This window comes from Cervus elaphus, chromosome 5 (assembly GCF_910594005.1).
Source record: "Cervus elaphus chromosome 5, mCerEla1.1, whole genome shotgun sequence".
Lineage (NCBI taxonomy): Eukaryota > Metazoa > Chordata > Mammalia > Artiodactyla > Cervidae > Cervus > Cervus elaphus.
Window position 1 is genome coordinate 29,844,433 of NC_057819.1, and position 26,899 is coordinate 29,871,331.

The 26,899-nt window shown below is 42.8% G+C and overlaps 1 protein-coding gene and 1 long non-coding RNA gene across 4 annotated transcripts in view; one reads left to right on the forward strand and one right to left on the reverse strand.

Annotated features, from left to right (window-relative positions):
* Window positions 1-9,485, reverse strand: part of PDGFC (platelet derived growth factor C) — a 242,579-nt gene extending 233,094 nt beyond the window's left edge. The window contains exons 1-2 of one of the 2 annotated variants that reach the window (XM_043902279.1): window positions 9,375-9,485; window positions 8,406-8,745 (exon numbers count right to left, since the gene is read on the reverse strand). In XM_043902279.1, coding sequence (XP_043758214.1) covers window positions 8,406-8,676 — 271 coding nt within the window. In that variant the 5' untranslated portion in view covers window positions 8,677-8,745; window positions 9,375-9,485. Of the gene's footprint in view, window positions 1-8,405; window positions 8,819-9,374 lie in introns of those variants that run through there. The other variant, XM_043902280.1, reaches the window with a different exon arrangement.
* Window positions 8,630-26,417, forward strand: LOC122694049. 2 transcript variants are annotated; one of them, XR_006341087.1, is made up of 4 exons: window positions 8,630-8,763; window positions 18,866-18,924; window positions 21,330-21,437; window positions 21,858-26,417. It is a non-coding gene; the product is annotated as an uncharacterized LOC122694049 (long non-coding RNA). The 2 variants fall into 2 exon arrangements; XR_006341088.1 differs by lacking the exon at window positions 18,866-18,924 and having other exon boundaries at window positions 8,650-8,763.
* Window positions 26,418-26,899: the final 482 nt, after the last annotated feature.

Here is a 26,899-nt window from a genome sequence, read left to right on the forward strand (position 1 = left end):
GCACGTGGCTCTGAGTCCTGGCCTGGAGTCAGATCCAGGTCCAAACATTTACCAGCTGTGCGACCTTGGCTACTTAGCCAGTAAAGCCTCCGTGTTTTTCCTAATACCACAAGGGGAGGTTACAGAGATATAAACTCCATACTGTCTGCAACTACTGAGCACAAGACTAGCTCCTAATAGGCTCTCCTGCGGAATCATCATTAACCATCAGAAAACCAGCAGCTTACTAAGTAAGAACCCTTTCATCCCATCGAATCGCCCCCAAAGGATGCTTGCAGATGCTGCCCTTACCAGGAGCGCGTCCTGGTTTCTCAGCAGAGCGCAGTGGACACAGGAGCAAGGCAGAGCCGCATTGATGATACTTATTATCATCCACGGGCCTCACGCTGCTGGGGATGCTGGTTTCCTCAAAGAGCCAGACATCCGCTTTGCCTTGGCTCCTCCAAACCTGGCAACAATCCAATAGACCTTCCCTCAATTGAAAAATGGCTCAACTACTATGCAATAGAGGAAATGCCAAATTAAAAAAAAAAAATCACAGATTGAAAATTAAAAAGGAATTAAGCCTAACACTAAGAAAGTAAAATTACTGAAGCCAGTCTGGCAAAGATGGTTTGGCTTTGCAACAAGGCAGATGTCCAGGAAGGAGGCTGCTCTGTCACCAATTCGAAGGTGGCATAAGAGGTCTGATGTGGAGGAAGACAGCAGGTAAGAGGAGCTGAACTTCGCTTAAAATGTATCCTCATAATGTAAAAGACAAAATGAGCTGATGCTACCAAAAACATCACTCGTAGTAATGTGGCTTTAAGGATAAATATAAGAAAGTAACTCCCCTTTATAAATGCAGCTCAACTATTCTCAGATGTTGAACTCTGCAAACACAATTTTTTAAAAAGGTAAGTGAATCCTGTTTTAGGAAAGGATTCAAGTCCACAGGTATAAATTAATTTCCTTGATGCTCTTGGCTTTAAGAGCAATCTGAACCTCTGACTAGGAAATCCTGTAATACAGTGTAAATAAAGGCTGAAATCATTCACTAAATCCACTGCATAAGAATAACAGGCTGTGCACCCTAGAGCTCACTAAACCACGCTCATCCACTCATTTCGATGGTACTTTTACCAATGAGACATCCTGCTAAATAAAATGTTCAAAACTGCCAAAATAAAAAACAGAAAGCAAAAGAAAAGCTCCCTGTGAAGCCAGGCTTTCCAATGTCAGTCTTCCTCTTCACCATCCTCAACAAATATAGCAAAATATGCAACCAAACACTGTTTATCCACAGACCTACTGAAAATAAGATCTCAAGACATCACAGTAACAATTCTAAAGAAAGTATTTCAAGTCATTTGCCAAGCTGTCATATTTCCACCACAACAGCCATATTACAATAGACATTAGCCAATTATATTTAATTAGCATGATTATTCTAAGATTGTTGTCCTTCGTGTCCCCATAAACAATGTTTCAGGATCAAAGGAGTCCCACATCCCCTTACTGCCCCCAAAGCATGAAACCTCATAAAACAGTAAAAAAAAATGCTTTTATACAGAGTGTTGGAATTTTGACACTAGAATTCCATTTGCCTAATTGGTTCTCCTGGAAGAAAAACAGATCAGCACATGAGCCGTTGAACTTGGCTGCCCTCCAGGGCGACCTTGACCAAGTCACCTTGGTGGTCCAGGCCTCACTTTCCACGTCGGCAGGGACAGATTCCTGGGACCCCCTCCAGCTCTAAGGCTCCACACACCAGACTTCCTGCTGATTTCTAACCTGTGCACCACAAGCAGGAGGCGGGAAGCACGCTGGTTCTGGAGTTGTGTCAGCCATTCAGAGTTCACCATCCTGGGCAGTGCAGGAGCCTGACCACACATGGTCCACCTGCTGACGGCCTGGCAGAGTGGCACTGCTAAGACAGTCACTAGCACCACTTCTGGGAAGCCTACCCACCGAATTGGTACACTCCTGGTAATGTGGGACATTTACTAAAATGACAAAGTAAAACTCTCATTGGCATCTCCCATCCCAGCCAATAAGCAAGTTTCTCTTCCTATGAAAACAGGCAAGCAATGTGAAAGGTCCAGTGTCAAAATGCCACCTTCCAAGATGGCCTGCAGGTTCCAGGCAACGCCAGAGTCCTCATGGAACAAGACACTAACATCCAGAACCATCCAACAAATCCTCAACCTATGACACCCTCAGTTCCCCGCTCTGGAGCATCCATAGAGAACAAGTCAGACAGGGTTCCGCTCTCAGGGGCCTGACACTCTACAGGGTGGGGGTCAGGGCATGGAGACAACAAATAAACCAATAAACAACAAGCAGAATACCAAAGAGTGGATCCACCTTGATGTGATGAACAGGGGTGGTTAATGTAAGCAGTTAGAAAAAGGGCCTCAGAGAGCAGACGGTCTCTTTAACCCAGATAACAGGAAGGTGGTACCCAGGCGGGAGCAGCTGCTCGGCATCACCTGGGGAAGCAGGGTCAGGCACCCGAGTGCTCCAGTCCCATGCCATCCATGCCACATCCCCTGCCCCATCTCACCCACACACACACACCCTTGGCTCGAACCAAACTGCAAGAAGAAGGCTCGAAGAAGGATGTACCCTTTCTTCTCTCTGGGTCCTTCAGGCCGCAGGTGCATCGGGCCTGAATGCCCAGCAGTGGGGAGAAGAGACAGCAGTTTTAACTCCGTTATGAACTAAATTGTCCATAGTGGAAAGTGTCAAAAGGCTTAACCATCAGAGTGGCAGGCACAGCGATTCATCAGGAAGGAGGCCAGCAGGGCTGGGGCACTGCCTCCGATGTCCAGAGATGGGCCAGGAACAAAGGTGCTCCATCTGTCCTGGAGGAGCAGCTGGGCTCCTTCCCAATCCTCTGGGGATGTTTCCATATTTCCACAATTGGTGTGGTCGAACCTGGGGTTACTAGCCAAAAATCAACGACTAGACATGTCCTCCGGAGACAGGAAAGGGAGATGCGAGAAAAAAAAAAAAATCACAGGTGGAGACAGTGGTAGAGAAAAATAATTCACAGAGACCCCCTTAACCAATGAGCTATACAGAAATGATACAGCATTACATACAGCAGAGATCCCCAACTTCTGGGATCAAATGCCTGATGGTCTGAGGTGGAGCTGATGTATTCATAAGAGAAATAAAGTGCAAATAAATGTAATACACTTGAATCATCCTTGAACTATCTCCCCACCCCTGGGTCTATGGAAAAATTGTCTTCCATGAAACCCATCCCTGGTGCAGAAAAAGTTGGGGACCATTGATACAAAGATATTATGACTACAGATAACGTTTTCAACTAAAATCATCAAAAAAATTAAAATCAGACAAAGTAAATGAAGGGACTTTTATTACGACTTCTACCATGTTGATTGCTACAAACAGAAACTTCCACTTTGCTCAATTTTCTGGAATAACCTAAATGAGAAAAGAATTTGAAAAAGAAGGGATAAAAGTATATGTTTAGTTGAATCACTTTGCAATCCTACAACTACAAACTTTGTTAATCAACTATACTCCAATATAAAATAAACTTAAAATTTTAAAAATAAATAAAAACAAAACAGAAACCTTTAGGGAAATGTTTAGCAGTCTTGGGGACTTTTGGGAGGGTGGATATTACAAATGCATTGATTCAATTAAGACCTATTTAACATACATCACATGATCACTAGATTTCTATTTCTACAAAAAGTGTGCAATTTACATGTACAGCAAAATTTCAGCACCATAAACTCTGAAAAAACATGAAGTGGAAAAGAATGCCCAGAATATATGTAAGAAATAAATTTTAGGAAGGATGAAATAAGAATAGACCAAGCTAGGATCCCAATGGCCAAGACAGGGATCTACAAAATCCAACAAAGAGGAAAGTTCAGGGTCGGCCGCTAGCATCTGCTTACAACTATTCACAAGTGATATATAGTCTCTAAAGCTTCACACAGATCTTTGTACTGTCTAATCACCTTTTAGAAGTAATCACCAAGTATATCAGATTAAGCATAAAAGATAAGAAGAGTTGGTAGGAGAAGAAAAGTTACCATAAAATAGAAGGGGGTTTTTCCGGTCACCTCTTGTGAAAAGCAATATTCATCATTACATAATGGTACTTCACTTCTTCAACTTCCTCAACTATCCCAAAGAGAGCGGAGAACCAGGAGGAAGTTAAAAAAAAAACCCTAAACAACAAAAATAATTGTCACAAAGGTCTTTCATGACAACTTACAGACTAACAGGAAAGTCCCTTGAGTCCTTGGGCAGAGTTCTTTACTCGTGGACAGTATTCTGAGGATTGTGATGAGCAGTGCTGCTTCAAATACAGCTTTGAAGCGGCGACCTGAGAATTGTAGGGGGAGTGGGTAGGGACATACTGGCCAGAGGAGGAGAAAGCTGGCACTGAAAATGACAGAAAAGCCACAAATACAAGATACACATACTCAGTGACACATTACAAGGGGACCATTTGTCCCCAAAGTAAATGGCTTCACAGGCCAAAAAAGTCCTTGAGGAAAAGTGCACATATGATAAATGATATGCGTTGGGAGAAGGGAGGAGGAGGAGCTTATAAGGATAGGGAATTAAAAGGTCCACTATTATGTATAAAATAAGCTACAATGTATATTACACCAGACAGGAATGTAGGCAATACTTTACAATAACTATAAATGGAGTATAAACTGTAATAATTGTGACTCATTATACTGTACATTACATAAGATTAAAGATCAACTCTACTCAATTTTTTAAAAGTGATGTTTATAAGGAAAACCCTAATAGAGGCATATTTCAAATCTACACTCACAATAGTTAAAGAGGATGAAGTCAGAAGCATGTTTCAGGGCTGTGGGTAACTAAAGATTCCTGTCCAGTGACACAAGGCAGGTGAGGCCTTAGTCCAGACACTTGTGATTGGCGTCTATTGAGGCTACATGTGTGTGTGCTCAGTAGCTCGGTCCTGTCTGACCTTTGTGACCCTATGGACATAATCCGCCAGGCTCCTTTCCTCTGTCCATGGGATTGTCCAGGCAAGAATACTGGAGTGGGTTGCCATTTCCTCCTCCAGGGGATCTTCCTGACCCAGAGATCGAACCCCAGTCTCCTTCAGCTCCTGCACTGGCAGGCGATTCTTTACCACTGAGCTACCTGGGAAGCCCACTTAGGGCTACACACAGGAGATAAACAAATAAGCTGAGTTTTGTTTTGTTTGTTATATATATGGTTCCTTCTGCTACAGTATCTTGGAACTTACTCATTTCTTGGGAGGCATCCTCTTCTAAAATGAGTTCACACAGATCACAGTAATTTTTCCATGGCCATGAGCGTACAGGTAAGAAACTCTGCCTACCTCAGCGTTCTGATTTTTTGTGTGTGTGTGTGTGTGTGTTCTGATTTATCTCCCTCTTTAAGTGAAATCTGGGTGGAAATCCTCGGTGGATATGTGAGACTTCATTGTTAGGAGTCGTGTGAAGGATGAAGACACAAAGGCAGGACTTCCCTGGTAGTTGAGTGGTTAGTACTCGGCGATTTCACTCAGGGGGTTCAATCCATATACGGTGGGGAACTAAGATCCGACAAGCCACGTGGCACGGGCAGAAACAAAAGACGCAGAGGTAACAGGTGATACTGGAGGATACAATTATCTTCACAGAAGATGGCAAGTGGCAAGAATTGCAACGTAGTTTTAAGTAAACATCCAAGTACCTAATTAACTGGGCAAATGACACTGATGTCTCAAGGATAACTTTGAAACACCTCTCTTGCCCCAGTGTAAACCCAAGTACCCACACTGGCTACAGCAATCAATCTCCATTTATAACACATCTCAGGACACCCAGCTGATCTGAAACTGGGCAGGCCTGGGGATGTGATGGGGACGACACCACAGGAGACTTTGGAATACTCCAGAAAAAAAATGGTCCCATGGTGGAGAAGGGGTCCATGAAAGTCAAAATGAGCTCCTACAGTCATGATAGGTCAATTTGGACATTTCATATTTCGCACTTGGAAGATCTTTCAGAAACGATCCATTACAAACTGGGCCAATGGCACTTTTTAGGTGGCATCCTCAGGTGGGTCTGTACTTTCAGAATTAGACACCTAAATTGAGAAGGGCAACAAGGCAATCAAAAATCAATCAAAATTCAACAGGAGAGCAAAAAATGCCCACTTGACGGGGTGGAACATTTGAAAGTCACACAGAAAGAGAAGTTCCAGCAAACCTGCTCACATTCCCTGGGGGAATCTTAATCAGCAACTACCTGTTACCCTCCCATCCTGGAAACTTGCCTCTGCGGGGAAAATAGCTCTATACCGCCCCCTAGCGTTGGCCGCCTCGCTTCTCAGCCTGAACACCGCAAGGTGAGTGGTGCCTCCACCTCCACTTACTTCCGGAGGCCAACCCTCATAGGGCTATACATAGCCCAGTCCTCTGCCCACAGATTAGGAAACAACCCAGCTATTTTTAGCATCATGCATCTTAGGAAGAGAAATGGCCCAGTCTCTGACGGCAACAGAATGTGTGTGGCCTGACTTCATGAACCCATTTCTCAGGAGGGTGTGCACCTACTCCAGGAAGTGGCCTAAGATCCCATGAAAGTTCTGGAGTCTGGTTAAAAGGGATGCTGGCACATGGACCACACGACAACAATGACAAGGAAAGGACAGTGACAGGCGCACGTCCTAAAGGGACTCGGGAACATAAGAGATGTCAGGCCAGGCCTGATATGTGTGAGCAGCAGGAGAAGGGACCTGGGGCAGGAAGAGTCAAAAACAGAAGCCAGAAGCCAGGAATAGCATGCATACTCATTTTGAGAAAGTCTGTCCAGTAAGAGGCAATGTTTTGAGCTTGACATTTATTTTACATGAGAAAGAACAAAGGTTGGTCTGATCTGTTTCCTGCCAGGGTACAGCTGGTGCTGTGACTTCTTTGATCACCCCCCTCCCCAGTCCTCTGCAGTCCCAGTGATTAGAGATGGATCCCTAGGCTGCCTTTTGATCAACAGCTCAAGCAGCCTGCAGGTGCCATGTGCCATCACATCAACAAGTTGTAAGAAGCAGCCACATTAAGTCTAACTGATGAATGTGATAGCTTGTCTTGCTGCCGGTACAATAAATACACGTAATGGCTACAAAGGTCCCAGGAATCCTTATTTTCTCTCCTTCTGTACGTTAGAACTTTCTGTGCTTTCTTAGAGGTGAACACTTTGGAGAGTTTCAGTACAAAACTAAAGCTTGGAAACGCCCCCAAAACATAGAGAAAATGGTGCTCAGACTTAAAAACACAGCATACACCATTCCAATCTCCTAAGTATGCTGCTTATGTTCATGTCGCCTGGTTAATGAAGAGACAGCATTCTTGCATTCTGAATAGATGGCACACAAAGCAGTCAAAACATGTACATTTCTTTTCAAATAAAACTAAGAGCCACTGCTTGTAAACAGGGTGTTTAATATTCTAATTTTAGACAGCCTGCATTAACATTGTGGTTTCATGTGCAGTATAAAATTTCTATTTACAAAGTAGTCTCAAAAATGACTTCATAATGGTAGATCAAGAGCAAAAGAGTTTAGAAACTGAATGATGTAAATCATATGGAGTTCAGAGGCTAAGCAAATTACACACCCTGAAGCAGCCCTGGCTTCATGAAAGGAGCCTTTCTCCAGCCCTGTGCAATCCCAGCCCAAGGGAACTTGCATCTGAGAGTTTTCTAAACATTTCAGGTACACTTGAAAGCTGAAAGTAATTCTCATTTCCTATGCAGGATTAAGTCGTTTCCAGCACACACAAAATAGCAGCCACTCACCATCGCATATAAAAACACACCACCAGAAAGGTAAGAGCTTCAGAGTACAAAGGCATATTAAAAAAAAAAAAGCGCAAGAGAAATACATTTTTTAAATACCTCCTAAAAACATCCACACGGCCTCTTAACCGCTTTACTTCCTATGTATTGATTAACTGATGTCTTTCCACTTAGAGCGCTTCAATTAATGAGGTTGATACACGTCCTGGGACAACCCCTCCCCAATCCAAAAAACTCTGAGTAAAGTCAAACACGCCAAGACTCATTCGTGTTGGCTTCGGATTTAGAGGCAGTTCTTGAACTTAGAACTCTGGCAACATGAGTTCTTGCAAGGCACGCTGGCACCGACGTTCCCCGGGGCTCCCCGAACGTCCCCTCTCCGGCTGCGCCCGCAGAAACACTCACGCCGCCGGGCTGGAGCCCCGGCGGCCGCTCCCGAAGTTGCAAACTCCGCGGAACCTCCGAAAGCCGGTGCCTGCGAACGCGCGCGGAGGCGTCCGTCCCCGCGCGGGCCGGGGTGCATCCCGCCCGGGTGCACAATGCGGCGCGGGAAGCGAGCGGGAGAAGGAGCTTGGGGGGACTCACCGTTCTGCTCCTTGTTGCTGGCGAGCTGGAGTTTGCTGCTCAGGTTGGACTCAGCCCGGGTCCCGGGTCTCTGGCCGGCCAGGGCGGATGTCAGCAGGAGGAGCCCGAAGAGGAGCATTGGGCTGAGCGGGCGGGCGCGCGGTCGGCGGGCACTGGGGGAGCGGGGCTCCGGGACGGAATCAGCGCCGCCGGGGGAGGGCCGCGCCGGGCGGGACGCGCCGCGCCTGCTCTGGCCGCCGAGCCTCGCGGGGCACTTTCCACATACTCCCATCCAAGACTTTCTCCGAGGGCCCTCTTCTGCGTCTCCAGTTTGTGCCGAGGATCAAAGCAAAACCTGGACCTGAACCAGTTTCCCAAGGTTTAAACAAATCCTGCGCTGTGCCGAGGCGGTGGGGGTGGGGTGGGGGCGAAGGCGAGGGAGGAAAGGGGGGTGGGGACGCGGGGAGCCGGGCGCGCCGAGGAGTCCCTGGCGAGGGGCTGGGAGCACCTGTCAGCCGGGGGACGGCACCCGCAACGGGTTGGGGGTCGCGCGGGGCCGGCCGGCAGCCGGGTCGGCGGCGGGCACTTTCTGATCAATAACAAAGCTGCCGATCGATGCGCTCTCCGGGCGCCGCGGCCGCCCCGCCCCCACCCCGAGGGGGAGGGGAGACCCAGGCGCGGGCGCGGCGCCGGGGCTGGGGGTCCCGAGCGGGGCCGGGGTCCAGGCCGAGGCCGCCCGGAGCCGGGCGCAGGGAGGCCGGGGGACGCGCTCCTCGCCCGGCGCGCGGCGCGGATCCGGCACCTGGATGCGGGTCCCGCGACCAGAGTTCTCGGGCCCGGGCGCCCTCGCCCGGCGCAGCTCGGGAGGTCGGACTGGGGTCGCGCGGGGGGCGCTCGCCGTCCCCTCCCCCGCGCTCCGGCGGCGCGGCGAGTGGGCCCCGGGCGCGCAGCAGGCCGGCGCGAGCTCGCCTGTCCCCTCCCCTTCCCCACCTTCGTGGCGGCGGGGGGGGCCCCGGTCCGGCTCGCCGGGGCCGCCGCCGGGCGGTCCGGCAGGTGCCAGCGCTGACGGGGTGCTGGGTGCCCCGGGCCTCGGACGGGGATGCGCCCGAGCGGCCCGAGCTCCCCTCCCCGGACGCCCCGAGCCCCAAATAACGGGCGGGCCGGGCGCTGCGGATGCCGCGGGAGCCAGAAGAAGTGGGAAGAACTTCCTGCCTCTTCCCTCTTCCCCGCCCCTGAGCCAGGACTCCTTGTTCCTTCCCGAGGGATCCCCGTTCCCAAAGGGCTGGGCCGGGACCCTTGGCCAGGGTCTGTGGGCTGATGGAACGAAGGGACTTCGTTCCCTCCTGTTAACAACTCTCTGAAGAGAGGGGGTGGAAAAACCAAAAGTAAAGACAAACGAAGACAAATGGCCAGAATAATCACATTTATTCATTTAACGAACACTCTGTTGACTGAATGCCTACGGAGGCAGGCACTGTTCGAAGCCTGCAGAAATGAAAACAGATCTAAGTCTCCGGCCTCCTGAAATTTGCTTTAAATTAGGATCAAGCAAGGGCCAGGGCAGGCAAAGAAGAAATAGCCTCCAACTGCTTGTCGACAAGTGGATGCAAACTGGCAGGATGTACTCCGTTATATTCTCCACATGGAGTCAGACAGAAGGATGGATCCTTAAGATGTCAGCAGAGATGGTGGTGATGTCGCCAAGTCATGTTTGATTCTTGCGACCCCATGAATTGTGCCCACCAAGTTCCTCTGTCCGTGGAGTTTCCCGGTCAAGAATACTGGAGTGGGTTGCCATTTCCTTCTACAGGGGATCCTCCCAACTCAGGGATTGAACATGTGTCTCCTGCATTACAGGTGGATTCTTTACTGCAGAGCCACCAAGGAAGCCATAAGCTAAAATACCGTGGAGTTTCAGTGTTTCTTTTTAAGTAGCTTTGCTTTCTTGCCCTGCTAGGCCCTCCATGAGGACTGGGGAGAACTGCTCTGACAAAGATCCAGGGATGCTCAGATGGCCCCTGGACCAAACTAGGGGCAGACCCTTCCTCAGTCAGGCTGAAAATGTCAGGTCCTCTTCCTAAGCTTGGAAGCCCGCTGAGACCAACCCACTGGACCCACTTAACATCCTAGTCCTCTTCTTTCTTTCTTAAAATTCTCCTAAGTTCATCTCCTCTTTCGGAGAAGGCAATGGCAACCCACTCCAGTACTCTTGCCTGGAGAATCCCATGGACGGACGGGCCTGGTGGGCTGCGGTCTGTGGGGTCGCACAGAGTCGGACATGACTGAAGCGACTTAGCAGCAGCAGCAGCATCTCCTCTTTGAATCTTTACTCACCTAGACCATCCTTTCATTCTTACTTCTTCACCACTTCTGTATCCAGAGTGCAGGATGTCAAGGCCAGTAAGAAAAGCCCAGTCTTTGAAGAAGTTACAGTTTAGCAGGACACAGGCCTTCTCATTGTATTCACTCCAGCAGCTCCTCAAGGCCGGTGTGTATCCATATTTGCGCAATAAATAATAGGTTCCAAGAGTTTTCTGTAGATTTGTGGGAGGGTGAGGGAGTGTTCCCAGTTTTAATGGCTTAATGAGACTCGTTATATAAAAGACATGTTTTATGAACATGCTTTAATCTATTTGTAATAAAATTAATTACTCCCCAATTTTTCTAATTTGGTACATTTAATTTTCTAATCATGATTTTTCTATTAATGAATAAGGCTGTTATATGCCTATATAGTTGAGTTTGATGACCACCCACATAGTGTGTGTGTGTGTGTGTGCAAATTCGATCCGTTTGCTTTCAAGAGATCATAAGGGTGAGGATCGCCCTTTATTTTGTATCATTTCATATCGGCCAGAAGAGTGCCTGGCCCAAGGGGGTCATAAATAAACACTCTTGACTGACTGGAAGGTTTCTTTATTGGAGTTACTTAAATTTGCCCTAGAATTTCAGTATGGAGGATGTATTTGAAAAGTTACAGATGATCAGGAATAATCCTCCAGCTCTGGGTTTCACCTCATCCATATTCTATAGATTTCTTTAAGACTGGCCTTACAAGTAAAGCCAGCCAGGTGCCCCTGCAGGACCCCAAACCAGACCAAGTCCACATCTGCATTGCCTGGGTTCCCCCCAATGTCCTTGAACTGCTATCTCCCGAACTGCTCTTGCCCTTGGAAAGTTTGTTCTAACACTGTATCTTCCGCCTGTCTTCTACTCCATTCTGCTTACAAACTCTTCCTAAGAAAGTAGTATTTTTGCATTGAAAGTAGATTTTATATAATCCAGAGTCTGCACAATTACTAAACAATAGATTCTGAATGAATGTGGCTTTGTTTTGGCCTAAAGCATTTTCCTTGAGGAAAGGCATCTGTTCCACCAACCAGGAGAAAATAATTGGGAACATTCTTTGTGGTTTTCATGTTTTCTTAAACATTCAGCAGGCGTGCCCACTCCGGCTGAATGCAGAGAGTGCTACCTACAAATTCCTGGTGAGGAACATACCAGAAGGTACTGGGTTATGAGCAGTCATAATTTGAGGAAGGAGGGTGGATGTCACTACTAAATTCTTTTTGAAGTGAAATAACATTTAAAGTCAACTATCCATTCAATTAGGCATTTAACGCTCAGGAGAGCAGGAACCATGGGGACGAGATTTTGCTCAGAAAATAGAGTATTGCAAATTTTCTTCCTCTCTCTTCTGAATTAATCCTAACACACATACATGTGCAAAACAATATTAAAACTTTTCCTAGAACGTTTCAGTATTTTAGTGGCAGGTGATTTGAACATGAGTTTCTGAAGTTCAGAGCCCTATGATCTACCTAAGTATCCACTACTTTCCAAAATGACTAACTGCCAACACTTCTGTATAGATTTAAATGAGGCTGGGAGCTGAGGGTATCATGAGTAAGCAAAGTAAATGCCCACAGATTACAGGAGGAATAAAGACTGTTCTAGCAGGAAACAAAAGAAATGAAGTAATCTTAGAATCATCCTTTCCTCTCCAGTTTCTCCAACTACCCCACCCAGAGAAACATATGACCATGCTTTCTCTGGCTATTTCAGGATATATTTAGACTCTACTTTTCCAACCTGGAAAAATAAAAACACACTTTTCCTTATATTTTGTTGGTCCAGATCAGTCACCCTTTACCAGTGTAGCAATGCTATCAGAAAGGCTGGCTTGCCCGAAGCAGATGGCAGGGGGTTGTGTTAGGATCCTGCTCCCAAGGATCCTAAGTCTGACTTTTTGAGGATGGAGAGTCCGGGGGTGGGAAGTTAGAGGTGTGTGATCTAGAGAAACCGTGACAAGGACAGGCCTTGGGGTGGCGCTCTGTGGCCTTCCCACTGCAGTGAAGCTGCTCTTTCCTTTTGGCAGTCATGGTGAAGCCTACAAAGACTCTACAAGATCTCACAAGTGCTGGTCTGACTCAGAACTCAAGGGAGAATGAAGCCAGACACAGCCCCAAAGAGACAGGAGCCCTGATCACCTTAGGACCACCACAGCCAAAGGTCATTTCCCAGGGAGATGGGAGACCAGGGACCTAGTCTGGCCTTACTGCTAGCAAACAGCACAACCTTAATCTAGAATTCTTCCTGCCCCTTTTCTTTATGGGAGAAAATTGCACTGAATTATTTGTATTATAGTATAACTGCTTTAAAATGCTATGTTAGTTTCTTCTGTACAGCAAGGTGAATACGCCATATGTACACGCACAACCCCTCCTTCTAAGGTCCCCTTCCCAGCCCCCTGATCCCACCCCGCTAGGTCATCACAGAGCCCTGAGCTGAGCTCCCTGTGCTATATGGCAGGTTCCCACTTGCTATCTATTTCACACATGGTAATGTATATATGTCCATGCTACTATCTCAATTCATCCCCTCCTCGCCTCCCCCCAGGAGACACAGAGAACCATTGGATTCTTAACTCCATCGTCTACTTGCTTTAGAATTCTTTAGGATGCAACAGATAATAATGGCAATTCTTTTAAAACTTAACAGTACTTCTGTGATGATATGGAATTAGGACAAGTTTCTTGGCCTCAACTCAGAGGTGCCTTGGAGGCTGGCAAGAGATGATGAGCAGAGGCTTCTCCCTGAATTTGTCCAGTCAAGCACAAAAGTTCTGTTTTATCTGTTGTGATCTTGGTTGGGAAAGAAAAGATCTACTGATAATCAAAAAGAGAGAAGAAAAAAAGGAGTTTGGAAATCACTGACTAATGCAAGTATCAGGAATTGTATTGCATTCAAGGAAACAATAAAATATGTGTGGAAGCCATATTTTAATATTTAATATTTGTTTGATATCATGGGAACAACATCAAAAGAGGCCAAGGATTGGTCTCAAGGTAAAGAAAAATACCTATAGTACACAAACAATTTGTAAATGGTAAGAAAATTCTATTGTCATTAGCCAAGAATGAATGTCCAACCTCCCACTATTCTGTAGAGTTCCATCGGTAGCATCTCTAACAATCATTAAATCGGGGATAAATCCCCTAAAAATGAGACCAGCAATCAAACACTGTGCTTGGTCATATCCCCGAGTCAATAAATGTCATTTTTTTTCTTGCCTGAAGTCATGTGTAGGATAGGAAGGCTTCTGTCTACATGGTTACAAATCATAGTAAAGGGGTCAAGACATGGCTACAGATCTTCCTTCCTAAGACAGTGACCCCCTTCTTTCCAAGGTCATGAGAGAAGGACCCTCTCACTTTGCGATCATTGTTTCAAGTGCGGTCTTTCCTTGGCTGCCAGCCTTTTTAAAAGAGGCCCAGAGCGTCAGCACCCGACTTCATGAACATTTAAAAAAGTATTTGTTGATTAGAAGGAAGGAAAATAGAGCTTAACTCATCTAACATTAAAGTAACCTCAATTGCTTTTGAAGTTCAAGATAGTTCAAGGAATTTCCATAACCCTTTTCTATGATGATTATGACTGTCAGCCGTCTCTCATCTTTATCGTCATAGTCAGAAAAGTGCCTGCTCTCTTCTGTTCTAAAGCAGTGTGTGACATTTTAAGGCATTGTTTTATTTTCCAAATTTTATTTTTATCAGTCCAGTTGGCTTTGATGCTTTTCGCATCTTCCTGGACCACCTTCACTGCTTGTTCATTGTCCGGATGCTCTTTTACTGGTCTTCCATAAAACTAGGAGGGTACAAAGCATGTTTTCCTGCCACAGACAACTCAAAAGGACTGATAGTTAAATAAAAGTCAACCCAGGGTAAATAAACACGAGAGGAGAATCATTTAGGTTCAAATTTACCCTGTGAAGCATTGATCATGTTCCAGGAACTATTAGATACCTTAAAATATATTTTCACATTTCATCTTCCCACCAGTCCTTCAAGAAAAGCCAGAGCTTCCCCATGTTACTGCATAGAAATGGAGAATTAATGGAGAATTTGCCCAGGGCGACCCTATGGGTGATCAGTACAGATCACCTTTGTCCCCAGGGCTCTCCTTAGACTCCTGTGCTTTTCATGTGACACTAGAGTCCCTGGATTTTGGACCAGAGCATTCCTATGGGAAGCTTTTGTATGTTACCCTAAGTTTTCCACAAAGACCGCCCTCCCCATGGTCGCCCTGGGGGAGACCCTGGGGTACTTAGACTTTCCCACGTGTTTAAGAACACAGCGCTAAGACAGCTATCTTTCTGGAACAGCCTCCATAAAAGGTTTGAGCCACACTGAATCTGGGTTACTGGAGGCAGAGATGGTGACTAAGGCATCAGAAAGCTGGCCTGGGGTGGAAGCCCACCCAAAGTGTGGGCTAGCCTGAGTATCCTGTTTACCCTGGCCAAGTTAGTCATCCAGCTAATGTCTCGGCCTCCACCATCTGTGGGCAGTTATGTCAGAGAATCTATCTCCTCGTCTTTGAAGACAAAAGGAATGAATTATCATTCCTCTCCTCCTGCTCACAATTGCTACTGAACTAAAAGCATCAGGGCTGGGAAGAAATACAGTGTTTTCGCAGTTGTTCCCTTTGAAGAATCAATTCATGATGAACTCTAGGTGTCAGAGCCTAGCCTTCGCTCATGCACACTGTTCCTGTGCGTATCCCTTCATGTGTTTCTAATTCAAAGTTCCTGGCCTAGGGTTTTTGTTAAATCCTATGACAAGGCAGATTTGCATTTCCATTGATACTTTCACGAAGGTGTTTTTAGATTGGCTGAAGTTACTCGAAGCCCAAAGGCAAGAAGGAACTAGTGACCTGTTAAGCCCTCAGATAGGAAAAAGTCTTCAATTGAAATTCTAATTCCCAAGATCCATATCGGAAGGGATATAGCAAGTGAAAAGATACTCATAGTATCCATTTTTTTGTCCCAATGGACAGTAAGAGAAAAGATTCTTTACATTCTTTTCTTTCTTGAACAACATTTTAGACACACATAAAACTGGACAGAAAAATGTGAGAACCAGCCAATTATTCTAGCCACTATTATCCATGCTAATTGAAGCAAATGATTAAACTGAGCATCTGTTAAAAACAATATTTTAAGAATTCAAAACATGTCCTAATATCACTATCTTCTTGCCTACCGAGATTTCTGTTCCAAGATGATCATCTCTGTGTAAACCCACGTTCAGTGTTCTCAGCTCTGCTAAGGGGAAAGAAGTGTCTCATCCTTCAGACTCTGTGTGGTCTGGTGTATGAACCGACTGTCACCAAGTCAGTGAAGCAGAGTAACCCGCACACTTTCATTTACATCTTGGGGAATCGTTGTTACATCACTATTTTTTTTTAGTCGAAATGTCCACAATGAAGCACTCTACATTGGAGTCTTCTACTGATTATTAGGTGCAATGCTTTGCATAAATATTAACAGAATCCTCTTTTTAAAGATGAGAAACTGAGGCCCAGGAAGTTTTGTAACTTGAGCAGAGACACATATTTGTAAGTAGTGAAACCGAGCAGAACCCTGTGGGGTTCCTGGGCAAAGAAGCCTTTCTGTCCCATTTCTTGTGTGTAAGGAACAGACTCCATGACCCATGACCTGAGTCCCAAAAGGCACGTTCTCACAGTCGCTAACCAGATAATTGAGAAGATGCACAGGTGTGGGAAGAGCAATCAAGAATCAATAGTGCAGACTTGGGTCAGGGTCCTGGTTCCTCCTCAAGGATATACATAACAGTATCTTTGAGTTCTTGTGCAGAACTATAACCCTCACAAACTGGAGGATGTTCCAGAGAGAAAGTCACAATAGGATAACCTTGAAACTCATCAAGAACCCTCCTGAGGCCAGATGAAAGGAGTGTGGGCCCTGCACACACCCTGATCTTATCATCTTAGCAGCAGCTCCATCCTTAAACCACGGCTATAAAATTCCTCACCAAATCCCCCCGGGGTTGAGACAAACAGTTTTCAAAGGCAGGAGTCTGCGGTGTTTCCCTTTGCCTGGAAAAGCAATAAAGCTGATCCTTTTCTACTTCACCCAGACTCTGTCTCTGAGATTCCCTTCGGCACTGGTGAACAGAGGCCAGTTTCCTGCATGAGTGTTGAAGTCAGAATTGGGAGGCGGGTACCTGCTTCCAGAGCCGGCACTTTAAACCTCTCACTCCCATTCCTCCACACCACCAAGCACAGCGCTAGGTGTGGAATGACTTCAAACAGACATTTCAAACTTATGAAATATCCATTTCTGTTAAGCATTGGGGGTTTATTTTATAACTCCACACCACTCTAATCAGAAATATGTAACTTAAAATTCTACTGCCAGCAACAAACAGTACGTCATTCTGATTTTGGTCTCACATCAAAAGGACAGTGCCCCAAGCCTACAGGAAGGAGGCATTTAGTCAAGGAAACCATCATAGTCGTCTTAGATGGAATCCCCTTTTTAGTGGCTATAGATATGAGAAATGAACCGTTTGAAACCATCTGAAGGAAAAAAGGGTCTGTTGCCCTGATTCTTAGTGACAAAACCCTGCCATAAAATCGCCATTACACTGTCGCTGGTTCTGACAACTTGTGATGAAGGAAACCTATAACATGCATTCAAATAAGTTTCTGAAGGACAAAAGTAGGAAAACCAAAGATAGTGAGATGACTTACTAGTTTCTTGGGTATGGTGAACGTTCTGCATGGAAGACAGTTTCATTTAGCAGTGACCTTGAAGTTATCATGGACTTGACCAAGATAGCAATCTGTCAAGACCACTGATGATGTTTTTGGTCCCAAGAAATCACAAGGTGGGTAAAAGGCAGGATCCCTGCCCTCAGGGAGTTCACCCTGACTTGGTGCATCCAGTCATCCTCATTTGTGTTTGTGTCTACCTCTGATGCAACCTGTCTTCCAGCATTATCTGTGCCCAAAGACTGCCCTCTGCCTGGGCCACTCATATTCCTGCAAACTGTCCTCAGATGAGCTTGATCTGTTTAAATACAAAGCTGATTGCAGCCTGATCGCTACTCTAAAAATCTGAGCCTCCCTTTGCCTGCGGGAGAAAACCTTCTCCGTGGGCATCATCTGCTCTTCTTTCCACTCCAGATCTCACACTTCGGAGGCACCACAATTCCCGTACGTGCTGGTCTTTGCTTCTATTCTCATGCTCACTCCATAGTTACAGATAACTCAACCTAGAACTTCTTCTGTTTCACTTTTTTTTCTTAGCTTCTTTTTTCCCAGTATTTAACATACTGCACTTATCAAATAATGATAGTGAACTCTCCTATGTGCCAGACATTATTTTAAAAAAACTTCATGTTTATTCACTTCTTAATTCTCACCACAAACATATGAGATGGCTGTAATTTTTTAATTTATTTTATTGAGCTACAGTTGATTTACAATTTACACTTCTGCTATATAGCAAAGTGACTCATATATATGTATATATATATTCATTTTCATATTCTTTTACATTATGGTTTATTGCAGGAAGTTGAATACAGTAGGACATTGTTGTTTATTCATCTTATATAGATATAATAGTTTGCATCTGCTAATCTCAAACTTCCAGTCCATCCCTCCCCCACCGCCCATCGCCCTTGGCAACCATAAGTCTGTTCTCTGTGTCTGAGAATCTGTTTCTGTTTCCTAGGTAGGTCCATTTGTGTCATATTTTAGATTCCACATATAAGTGATATGCTGTGGCATTTGTCTTTCTCTGTCTGAGATGGGTTTATTAACCAGTATTTGCTGGGCTTTCCTGGTGGCTCAGATAGTGAAGAATCTGCCTGCAATGTGGAAGACCTGGGTTTGATCCCTGGATCTGGAAGATCTCCTGGAGAAAGGAATGACTACCCACTGCAGTATTTTTGCCTAGAGAATTCCATGGACAGAGGAACCTGGCAGGCTACATGGGGTCACAAAGAGATGGACACTACTGAGTGACTAGCACTTTCATAGGGAAACAGTAAGAACACAGAGGCTAAGCAATTGGCTTAAGACTACTCACGTGGTCGTTAGCAGAGCTGGGTCTTGAACTTGGCAAGTCTGTCTCAAATCCCTGCATTCAACCATCTCTCTGTCTCTAACAGAAAGTGTTCAAGCAGTACCGAAGGCCACGAAGATGCCCAGTCACGATCCAAACACTGAAGTAAGAAGTTCAAGCTAACATCTTTTTTTTTTTCTCTCCAAAAGGCTGTTATTAATTCAATAGAGAGTTTTATCATTAATGGCGTTAATGTATTATCTTCATTAATACTAAGTAATTTTTTTGGCTAAACAAAAAAGTCTTTCCCTCTCTCCTCTGCTTTACTTGCCACCACAGATTACATCACCAGGGGAAGTCTCATCCTCCCCAAAACTTTCCAGGACAAATCCGTAACCTCACTGCCCCCAAATTAATGATTACATCTTCTAATTTTGTTGATGTACCCTTCATATAAACTCTTCAATGGCAGAAATTGTGCTTTCCACCCCTGCCCCATCTCACCATGGCAGCACTTAACACTGCCTGGGTGCAGTTCCATGTTTAACTCATCTTTTAATAGCTGGTAAGTGAAATTAACAAAAGCATGAAGTAGCCAAATGCAGTTACACCCATGATAAATCTTCATGGAAGGAAAAAATGAATGAACTTCAGCTCTTGATACAATGAAAGACTAGAACCATGTGGAGTTCATTTTTGGCTTGGCTGCCAGTCAGAGTTGGGGAGCTTGTAAACGAAAGAGCTAAATTGTGGAAAACAGGAGTCAAGCTGGACTAATGTCTAAGCTCACACCTATGTGAAATTATTCATATAATTTTATGCATTTGATGAGCTAAAAAAAAAGACCAAGTAAACACTTTCCAAACAGGAAGCAGTGAAGAATCTGCCTTTTAATAAATCCTCATGCCAATATTACAAGGTTATTTCTAAAGCCTGGCAAACTGCCCATATTCATTGCTTGACTGGTTTAAACAGAGTTAACTCCTTATAATAGAAAAATCTTATGTAACAGTTGGTTCACAAGACTCTATTTAATAGCCAATCTGTTATATCCAAGATGTCATCATTTTGGAAACTAACTTTTATGAGAGTATCTTCTTCATGACATCAAAGTATGATGTCAAATGAAATCCTTTGCTTTTTTTACTTTTAGATTTTAAAGTTTGTGTGTTAAAATTTAAAATGTGTATGTGTGTGAAAGGATGTGGTTTTAATTGCTGACTGTTGCTGCCTGTGTGAAAGAACTTTTAAGAGCCAGTGATCTAAATAAAATGGGATATGAAGGATCTCTGTTTTATGAAGATTCATATGTAAAGTAATTTTACAAAATGACAATTCACTTTGCATTTCATGTGCTTTGGGAAATTAATTTTAATGTGAAATCTTAGACTTCAACTCTGAGTTAGTATCTTAAAAAATAAAGAAATGGCCATGGAATGAACCAAGCGTACCACTTCATGATTTTTTGTCTTGTCTAACACCAATTCACTATTTTAAAACCAGCAAGTAGAGAACTATACTCAATATTTTGAATAACCTATAAGGGGAAAGAGTGTGAAAAAGAATATGTATAGATATAAATACAGATATTTATGAATGTATAACTGAATAACTTCATTATACACCTGAAATTAACACAGCATTATAAATCAATTATACTTAATTAAAAAAATTAAGGCATACAGGCTGAGATTCTATTCTTATAATAAATTAATTCATAACACTGTAATGAAAAAACTTCCTTGGTGAGGTTAGACAAAATATAATTACTCTAAGTTCATAAAAATGGATTCAGGTCTATGATAACATTTGATTATTAGACACAGCAGTGCCACTGATACGTTTCTTGAGTTGTCAGAAATTGTCAACATCATTACTTTATGGCAAAGATAACTGTCTGAAGATAAATGGCTCATATTTTGGTGCAGTGTTTGATGTTCAAAACAAAATGTTACAACAATAAACAAACGTGAACTCAAAAAAAAAAATGGATTCTATTTATTATGACCTAAAAATCTTGTTTATCACTGAAGAAGAGAATGAAAGCCCACTCCAGCGCTCTTGCCTGGAGAATTCCATGGACAGAGGAGGCTGGTGGCTATAGTCCATGGGGTCACAAAGAGTCGCGGGGGCATGACTGAGTGATTAACACATAATCTATAAAAAAGCTGAATCACTGTGTTGTACACCTGAAACTAATGTAGCATTGTAAATCAACTATACTTGAATAACGGAGAAGGCAATGTCAACCCACTCCAGTACTCTCGCCTGGAGAATCCCATCAACGGAGGAGCCTGGTGGGCTACAGTCCAAGGGGTCCCCAAGAGTTGGACATGACTGAGCAACTTCATTTTCGCTTTTCACTTTCATGCATTGGAGAAGGAAATGGCAACCCACTCCAGTGTTCTTGCCTGGAGAATCCCAGCGACAGAGGAGCCTGGTGGGCTGCCGTCTATGGGGTCGCACAGAGTTGGACATGACAGATGCAACTTAGCAGCAGCAGCAGCATCCTTGAATAAAAATAAATAAAACTGCGGTTTCTGGTATTTTCTTTATTCCTTTCACTGCAGATGCTGAAATGATGTGTTTGCAGCTGATGTGGTATGGCGCTTCCAACCACTGCTCCATGTAAATGTACCTCATGAAGTTGATCAGACACAAAACTTCACAAATGAAAGGTATCTTATATTTCTGAAACTGGGAGAGAGACTTCATTAGTAATGTAATTTTGAAAGATTCAAAACTGTTTTACAGTGTACCAAATGCTGGTGCATGATACTAATTTATTGTGGAACATCACATTACTATGGTAAGTACCCACAATCAGAAGTTCTGTGTCATACCACAATTAGATACGTGACTTTAACAGTAATGAAAAGTTAACTTGTCTCAGCAAAAACTGTCTGGTCCTCAGTTTCTATAGCTGCAAAACTGAAAGTTTACCTGGTTGATTTCAAGATTCTTTTTCCAACATTTGCTGATTCAATGTCCAATTTGCCTCTTTTTTACCAGGAAAAAAAATATCTATTCTCATAGTCTTTCTTGTGGGGAGACAATTACATATTCAAACCTCTTCTTTTTTTTTTTTCCTTTTAAAGGAAACAACCTGTGTCCAGAAATATTCTACTTAGCTGAACATCACATCAGAGTAGTCGTGATTTCTTAGAGACTTGCCGACCTGGGTCTTAAAGACTTTTCTGACCAGAGGAAGAGTATATATCACTCTAAAATTTTCAAATGTTTACAACAAAAACTTATTGGAGGACAGAGGGGAAAGAATATGGAATCTAAAAAGAGAAGAAAGGAAAAAAAGCTACCAAGGGAAAAGATAAAGATCTTATAATCAAAATTTCAATGTCTTCCAAAAAATCTATTATACAAATTATTCTTCAAGGGTTTAACAATTTAGGACTTTTACACCGCCTTTGGTCACTATCTTTATATATACATCTTTATATATTATCTTTATATATATATTATCTCATATATACATATGAGTTACAAAGTGACAGAGACAGTTTCTGTTTTGGCTTCTGCTGGTGGTTCTGCAGTAACAAGTCTGTCTGATGTTTGAACTCCATGGAGCAGTATAAAAGGATATTGATTGATGGGTCAGTCTGTTCTTCTATGCATATGCAAATTATATTTGTATTAATATTCATATTATCTAGATAAAAAAGGGAACACTTCCTTTATCATTATTTCATAATAATGAATATTAATATTCCTAGATTTAAATGTAAATTAAAAGTACTACAATTATTAAAACTTATCTCCTGACATTCTGCTATGGATTTGTTCTTTGCCTTTCTCTGAATCTAATATTGTGTGATTATTCACATTGATAGCACCAGGAGGCACATACAGGAGACTCTGTATCTGTTACTATGGTGACTATTGGTCATATTTTGAAAGAAAAAGCAACCATTGTTATGCATAAATTTAAATATTACTACCCAACTTTTAAAAACTGTAGAAAATTAGACATCACATTTTAAAGTGATATGCTATGCATTGTTTAAAGTCATATGCTTCCTATTTTTCTTCTCAAGGAAAATGTAGTTAGTTGGAACAATATACATAGCTGAGTTTTTAAGAATAAACTACAACTTTTCTTTTCCTTTAAAAATGCTTACACATAATTATCTACATAGGCTGTAAAGACAGTCTGATCTGGCTCTAATCATAGCTCTGTCACTTACCGGATGTTTATTACCCTTTATAACATAAAAAATCATAAAGAGGATTTGGACTACATCATGGATAAATTTGATTTGAGTATGCTGACGAAAATCATTTTTAGGATAAATAGACAGAGAAATAAATTCACTTTGAAGTACCGTGCTTAACATCCTAGAAAGATACCCTTTTCCAGGTCATGAATCACCATACTATATTGATACAGAGATATTCTGGGCTTGTATTTTCAGTATTTTATTTCCTCCTTCTTTCAACATACATTGACTATATCTATCAGGCACTGTGCTAGATTCTGGAAGACCTAGATAATATGACGCCTCAAGAACTTCTAACATTTGGGTTGAGAAGAACAATTGAGAAAAGGGGTCTAAGAAGACCCAGACTTGTGAGGTGTAATAAATACAGATGTTGTCAGGAGAACTGGAGAAAGTACGTAATACCAGTTGTTAGAGGTAAGGAAGGAGGTAAGGTAGCATCTATAGGAACTGGATAAAGAACACACTGGATTTGGGATCATGGAGGTTATTGCTGATCTTGATAAAAGCAATTCTAGTAGCAAAGCAATAACTGTAGCTAGAATGGGATGAGCAGAAGAGTTCACTGGAGATTGTTTTTAATTTAAATAATTCATTGTATTACATTGATACACAGTTAATTTATTTTAAGCTTATGATTTGGTTAGTTTTGCCACCTGTAGACACCAATAGGGAAGTGATGGGAAAGACAGCATGAAGACGCAGCAAGGAGGCAAGGCTGCCACATGTAAGCCAAGGAGAGAGGCCTCAAAAGAAGCCAAAAATACCCATGCTGTGACCTCAGACTTCTAATCTCCAAAACTGGGAGAAAATAAACCTTTGTTGTCTAAGCCATCCTGGCTGTGGTATTTTTGGCTGTTTACTGGGGTTATGGCAGCCCTGGAAAACTGATACAAGTGTCTGTTCCCCCACCAACTGGGCTGCGTGTAAGAGTTCTCTCTATAGAAAGATGACTTTTGTCAGAAGTATTATTTGAGAACATTAGGCTAACCATTCCATGGTTAGCCTCCTTGTTTGCTTAATGGTATCTTTAGTAAAGAAAGTGTTTTTACTTGGAGTCTGAGTTATTGCATGTTTATTTCAGGGGTTTTGAAGTTGTTATGCTTTTGTTTTGTTCTTAGTCACTCAGTCGTGTCTGACTCTTTGCGACCCCATGAACTGTAGCTCACCTGACTCCTCTGTCCATGGTGATTCTCCAGGAAAGAATACTGGAGTGGGTTGCCATGCCCTCCTCCAGGGATCTTTCCAACCCAGGGATTGAACTCAGGTATCCCACATTGCAGGCAGATTCTTTACCATCTGAGTCACCAGGGAAGTCTGTTTGAAGTTTTTACATCTTATCAAATAAATCTTTGCCTACTCAAATTTATACAACTTTCTCCTGTGTTTTCTTCTGGAATTTTTATTGTTTAAGCTTTTGTCTAGGATCCATTTCAACTTAACATTTGGGTTTGGAGAGAAGTGGAAAAAATATTACATTTTTTTCCCACTTTGAATACCTAATTGTTCCAAAACTGTTGAAAAGACTTTACTTTCCCCATTGAATTAACTTGGCACCCTTATTGATAATCGATTGAACATGTGTGTGTTGGTCCACATCTGAACTCTTCATTCAGTTCCCTGGATCTGTATTTCCATTTTTCTGTCTCTACAGTGCCATCCAAACTATTGTAGCTTCATAGTGAGCCTTGAAATCAAGAAACCTAAATCCTCCAGGTTTGTTCTTTTTCTTTTCTAGATTGCTTTGACTATAGATAAATCAATCAGCCATTCAAATTCTACCCAAAAAGCATGCTGGAATCTTTATTATGACTACTTTAAATCTACAGATAAATTTGTGGGGATTTGACCTCCTAATAATATCAAGGCTCTCAGTCTGTGAGCATATTCTGTTCCCTGTCCCTTCATTTATTTAGATATTTGGTTACTCTCAGCAATGGTTGGTAGTTTTCAGGATACAGATTTGTACCTATTTTGAGAAATAGGTAAATATTTCATAAGTTAAATATATTTTTTTGTCTTTAAATGATACTATAGATGAAATTGTGTTTTTTTTTACTTCTTTTTCTAATTGTGTGTTCCTAGCAAGTAGAAATAGTATCAATTTTTGTGTACTAATCTTGTTGATTTACCTAAATTGACTCCTAATTCTAATAGATCTTTCACAGATTCCTTATAGTTTTCTATATATATATAACCATGTCATCTTATTATGGGTTGAGCATCTCCCTTTGAATCATATGTTGAAGTTCTTACACCTAGTACCTGTGAATATGACCTTGTTTAAAAATAGGGTCTTTGAAGATTTTATTAATTTAAGACAAGGTCACTGGGATGGACCTTAACCCAATAGGGTTGATATCTTTATAAGAAGATGGCCATGCAAAGATATAGACACACAGAAAGAACATCCTCTGAAGATTAGGACAGATTATGGAGTTAAAAAGCTGCAAGGCAAGGAATACTGGAGATTGGTAGACTCCACCAAAAGACAGGAAGAGACAGACAAAGATCCTCCCTCTAGGAGTTTCAGAAGGATCACAGACAATAGGTTGATTTTAGACTTCAGCTCCCAAAAATTACCTTGTGGTATTTGTTATGGCAGCCCTAAGAAACTAAAAGTAAAGACAGTTTTCTTTCTTTCTTTCCAGCCTCTATGTCATTTATTTCTTGTTCCTACCACATTGTATTAGCTAGTCTTTTCAATAAGACTCGGATTAGAGGTGAGGAGCACAAGCACCCTTGATACCATCCCAATCCCAGAGAATTATGGATCTAGATTTTCACCCCACATCTGATGATGGCTATGGGTTTTTATCAGGTTGACAAAGTTTTCTTCTAATTCAGGGGTCTTAGTTGTACTTAGTCATATTCACTTTGCTGGTACTGAATTGATAAAAGATTTTTGTGTCTATAGTCTGTAGTTTTCTTTATTTGGAATGTATTTTTCTGAATTTGGTATCAGTGTAACACTGACCTCATAAAATGGTTTAACTGGATTAATGTTTGCATTAAATGGTTACATTTGAGATGAATGTATGTTTTGTGGTTATTAAAATGATTCTCTTTCCTCCCTCATAGCAGAGGCTGATCTTTTTAAAATAGTTTTCAATTCAGGCCCCTCTCCCAGTCCTACTATTATTGTTTTATTTAAGGCCTTCATGACTTTCACTGGAGCTATTTTACCTGCCTTGTAATTGGTCTTACTCTTTCTGGTCTCCTCTTTCTTAGATTCAGACTTCTTTCCAAATACGACAATGTCATGTCGTCCCCATTCTCGATGGTATCAGCTCTTTTTCATCACGTCAGATGACATGGCCTGACCTTTAGGACCTTGCTGTCTGTTTCCTGTCCTTCATCTCTCCACTCTGCTGCTTTCCCCCTGCACATCAGGTTCTTTCTTGCCCTCATACTTTTGCTTCCATGTTCTCCTCTCCTTTTCCTTCCTAATGTCCATGTACCTGTGAGATCACAGCTCTGACATAATTTCCTCCTGAAAACCTGGAAATCTCCATGCTGAGTTATGTGTCTCTCCCCTGGGATCCTGGATTAGGTGGGCATCTCCATCACTCCATTGGCTGCATTAGGTTATAAGTAATTTAGATGGGTTCACCACCCATCCCACTCCCCAGATTTTTGAGACAGGAGTTATGTCACAAAATCAGGTACACGGCAGATGTTTATTAAATATGCAGGTCAGGAAGCAACAGTTAGAACTGGACGTGGAGCAACAGACTGGTTCCAAATAGGAAAAGGAGTACGTCAAGGCTGTATATTGTCATCCTGCTTATTTAACTTATATGCAGAGTACATCATGAGAAACACTGGGCTGGAAGAAGCACAAGCTGGAATCAAGATTGCCAGGAGAAATATCAAGAACCTCAGATATGCAGATGACACCACCC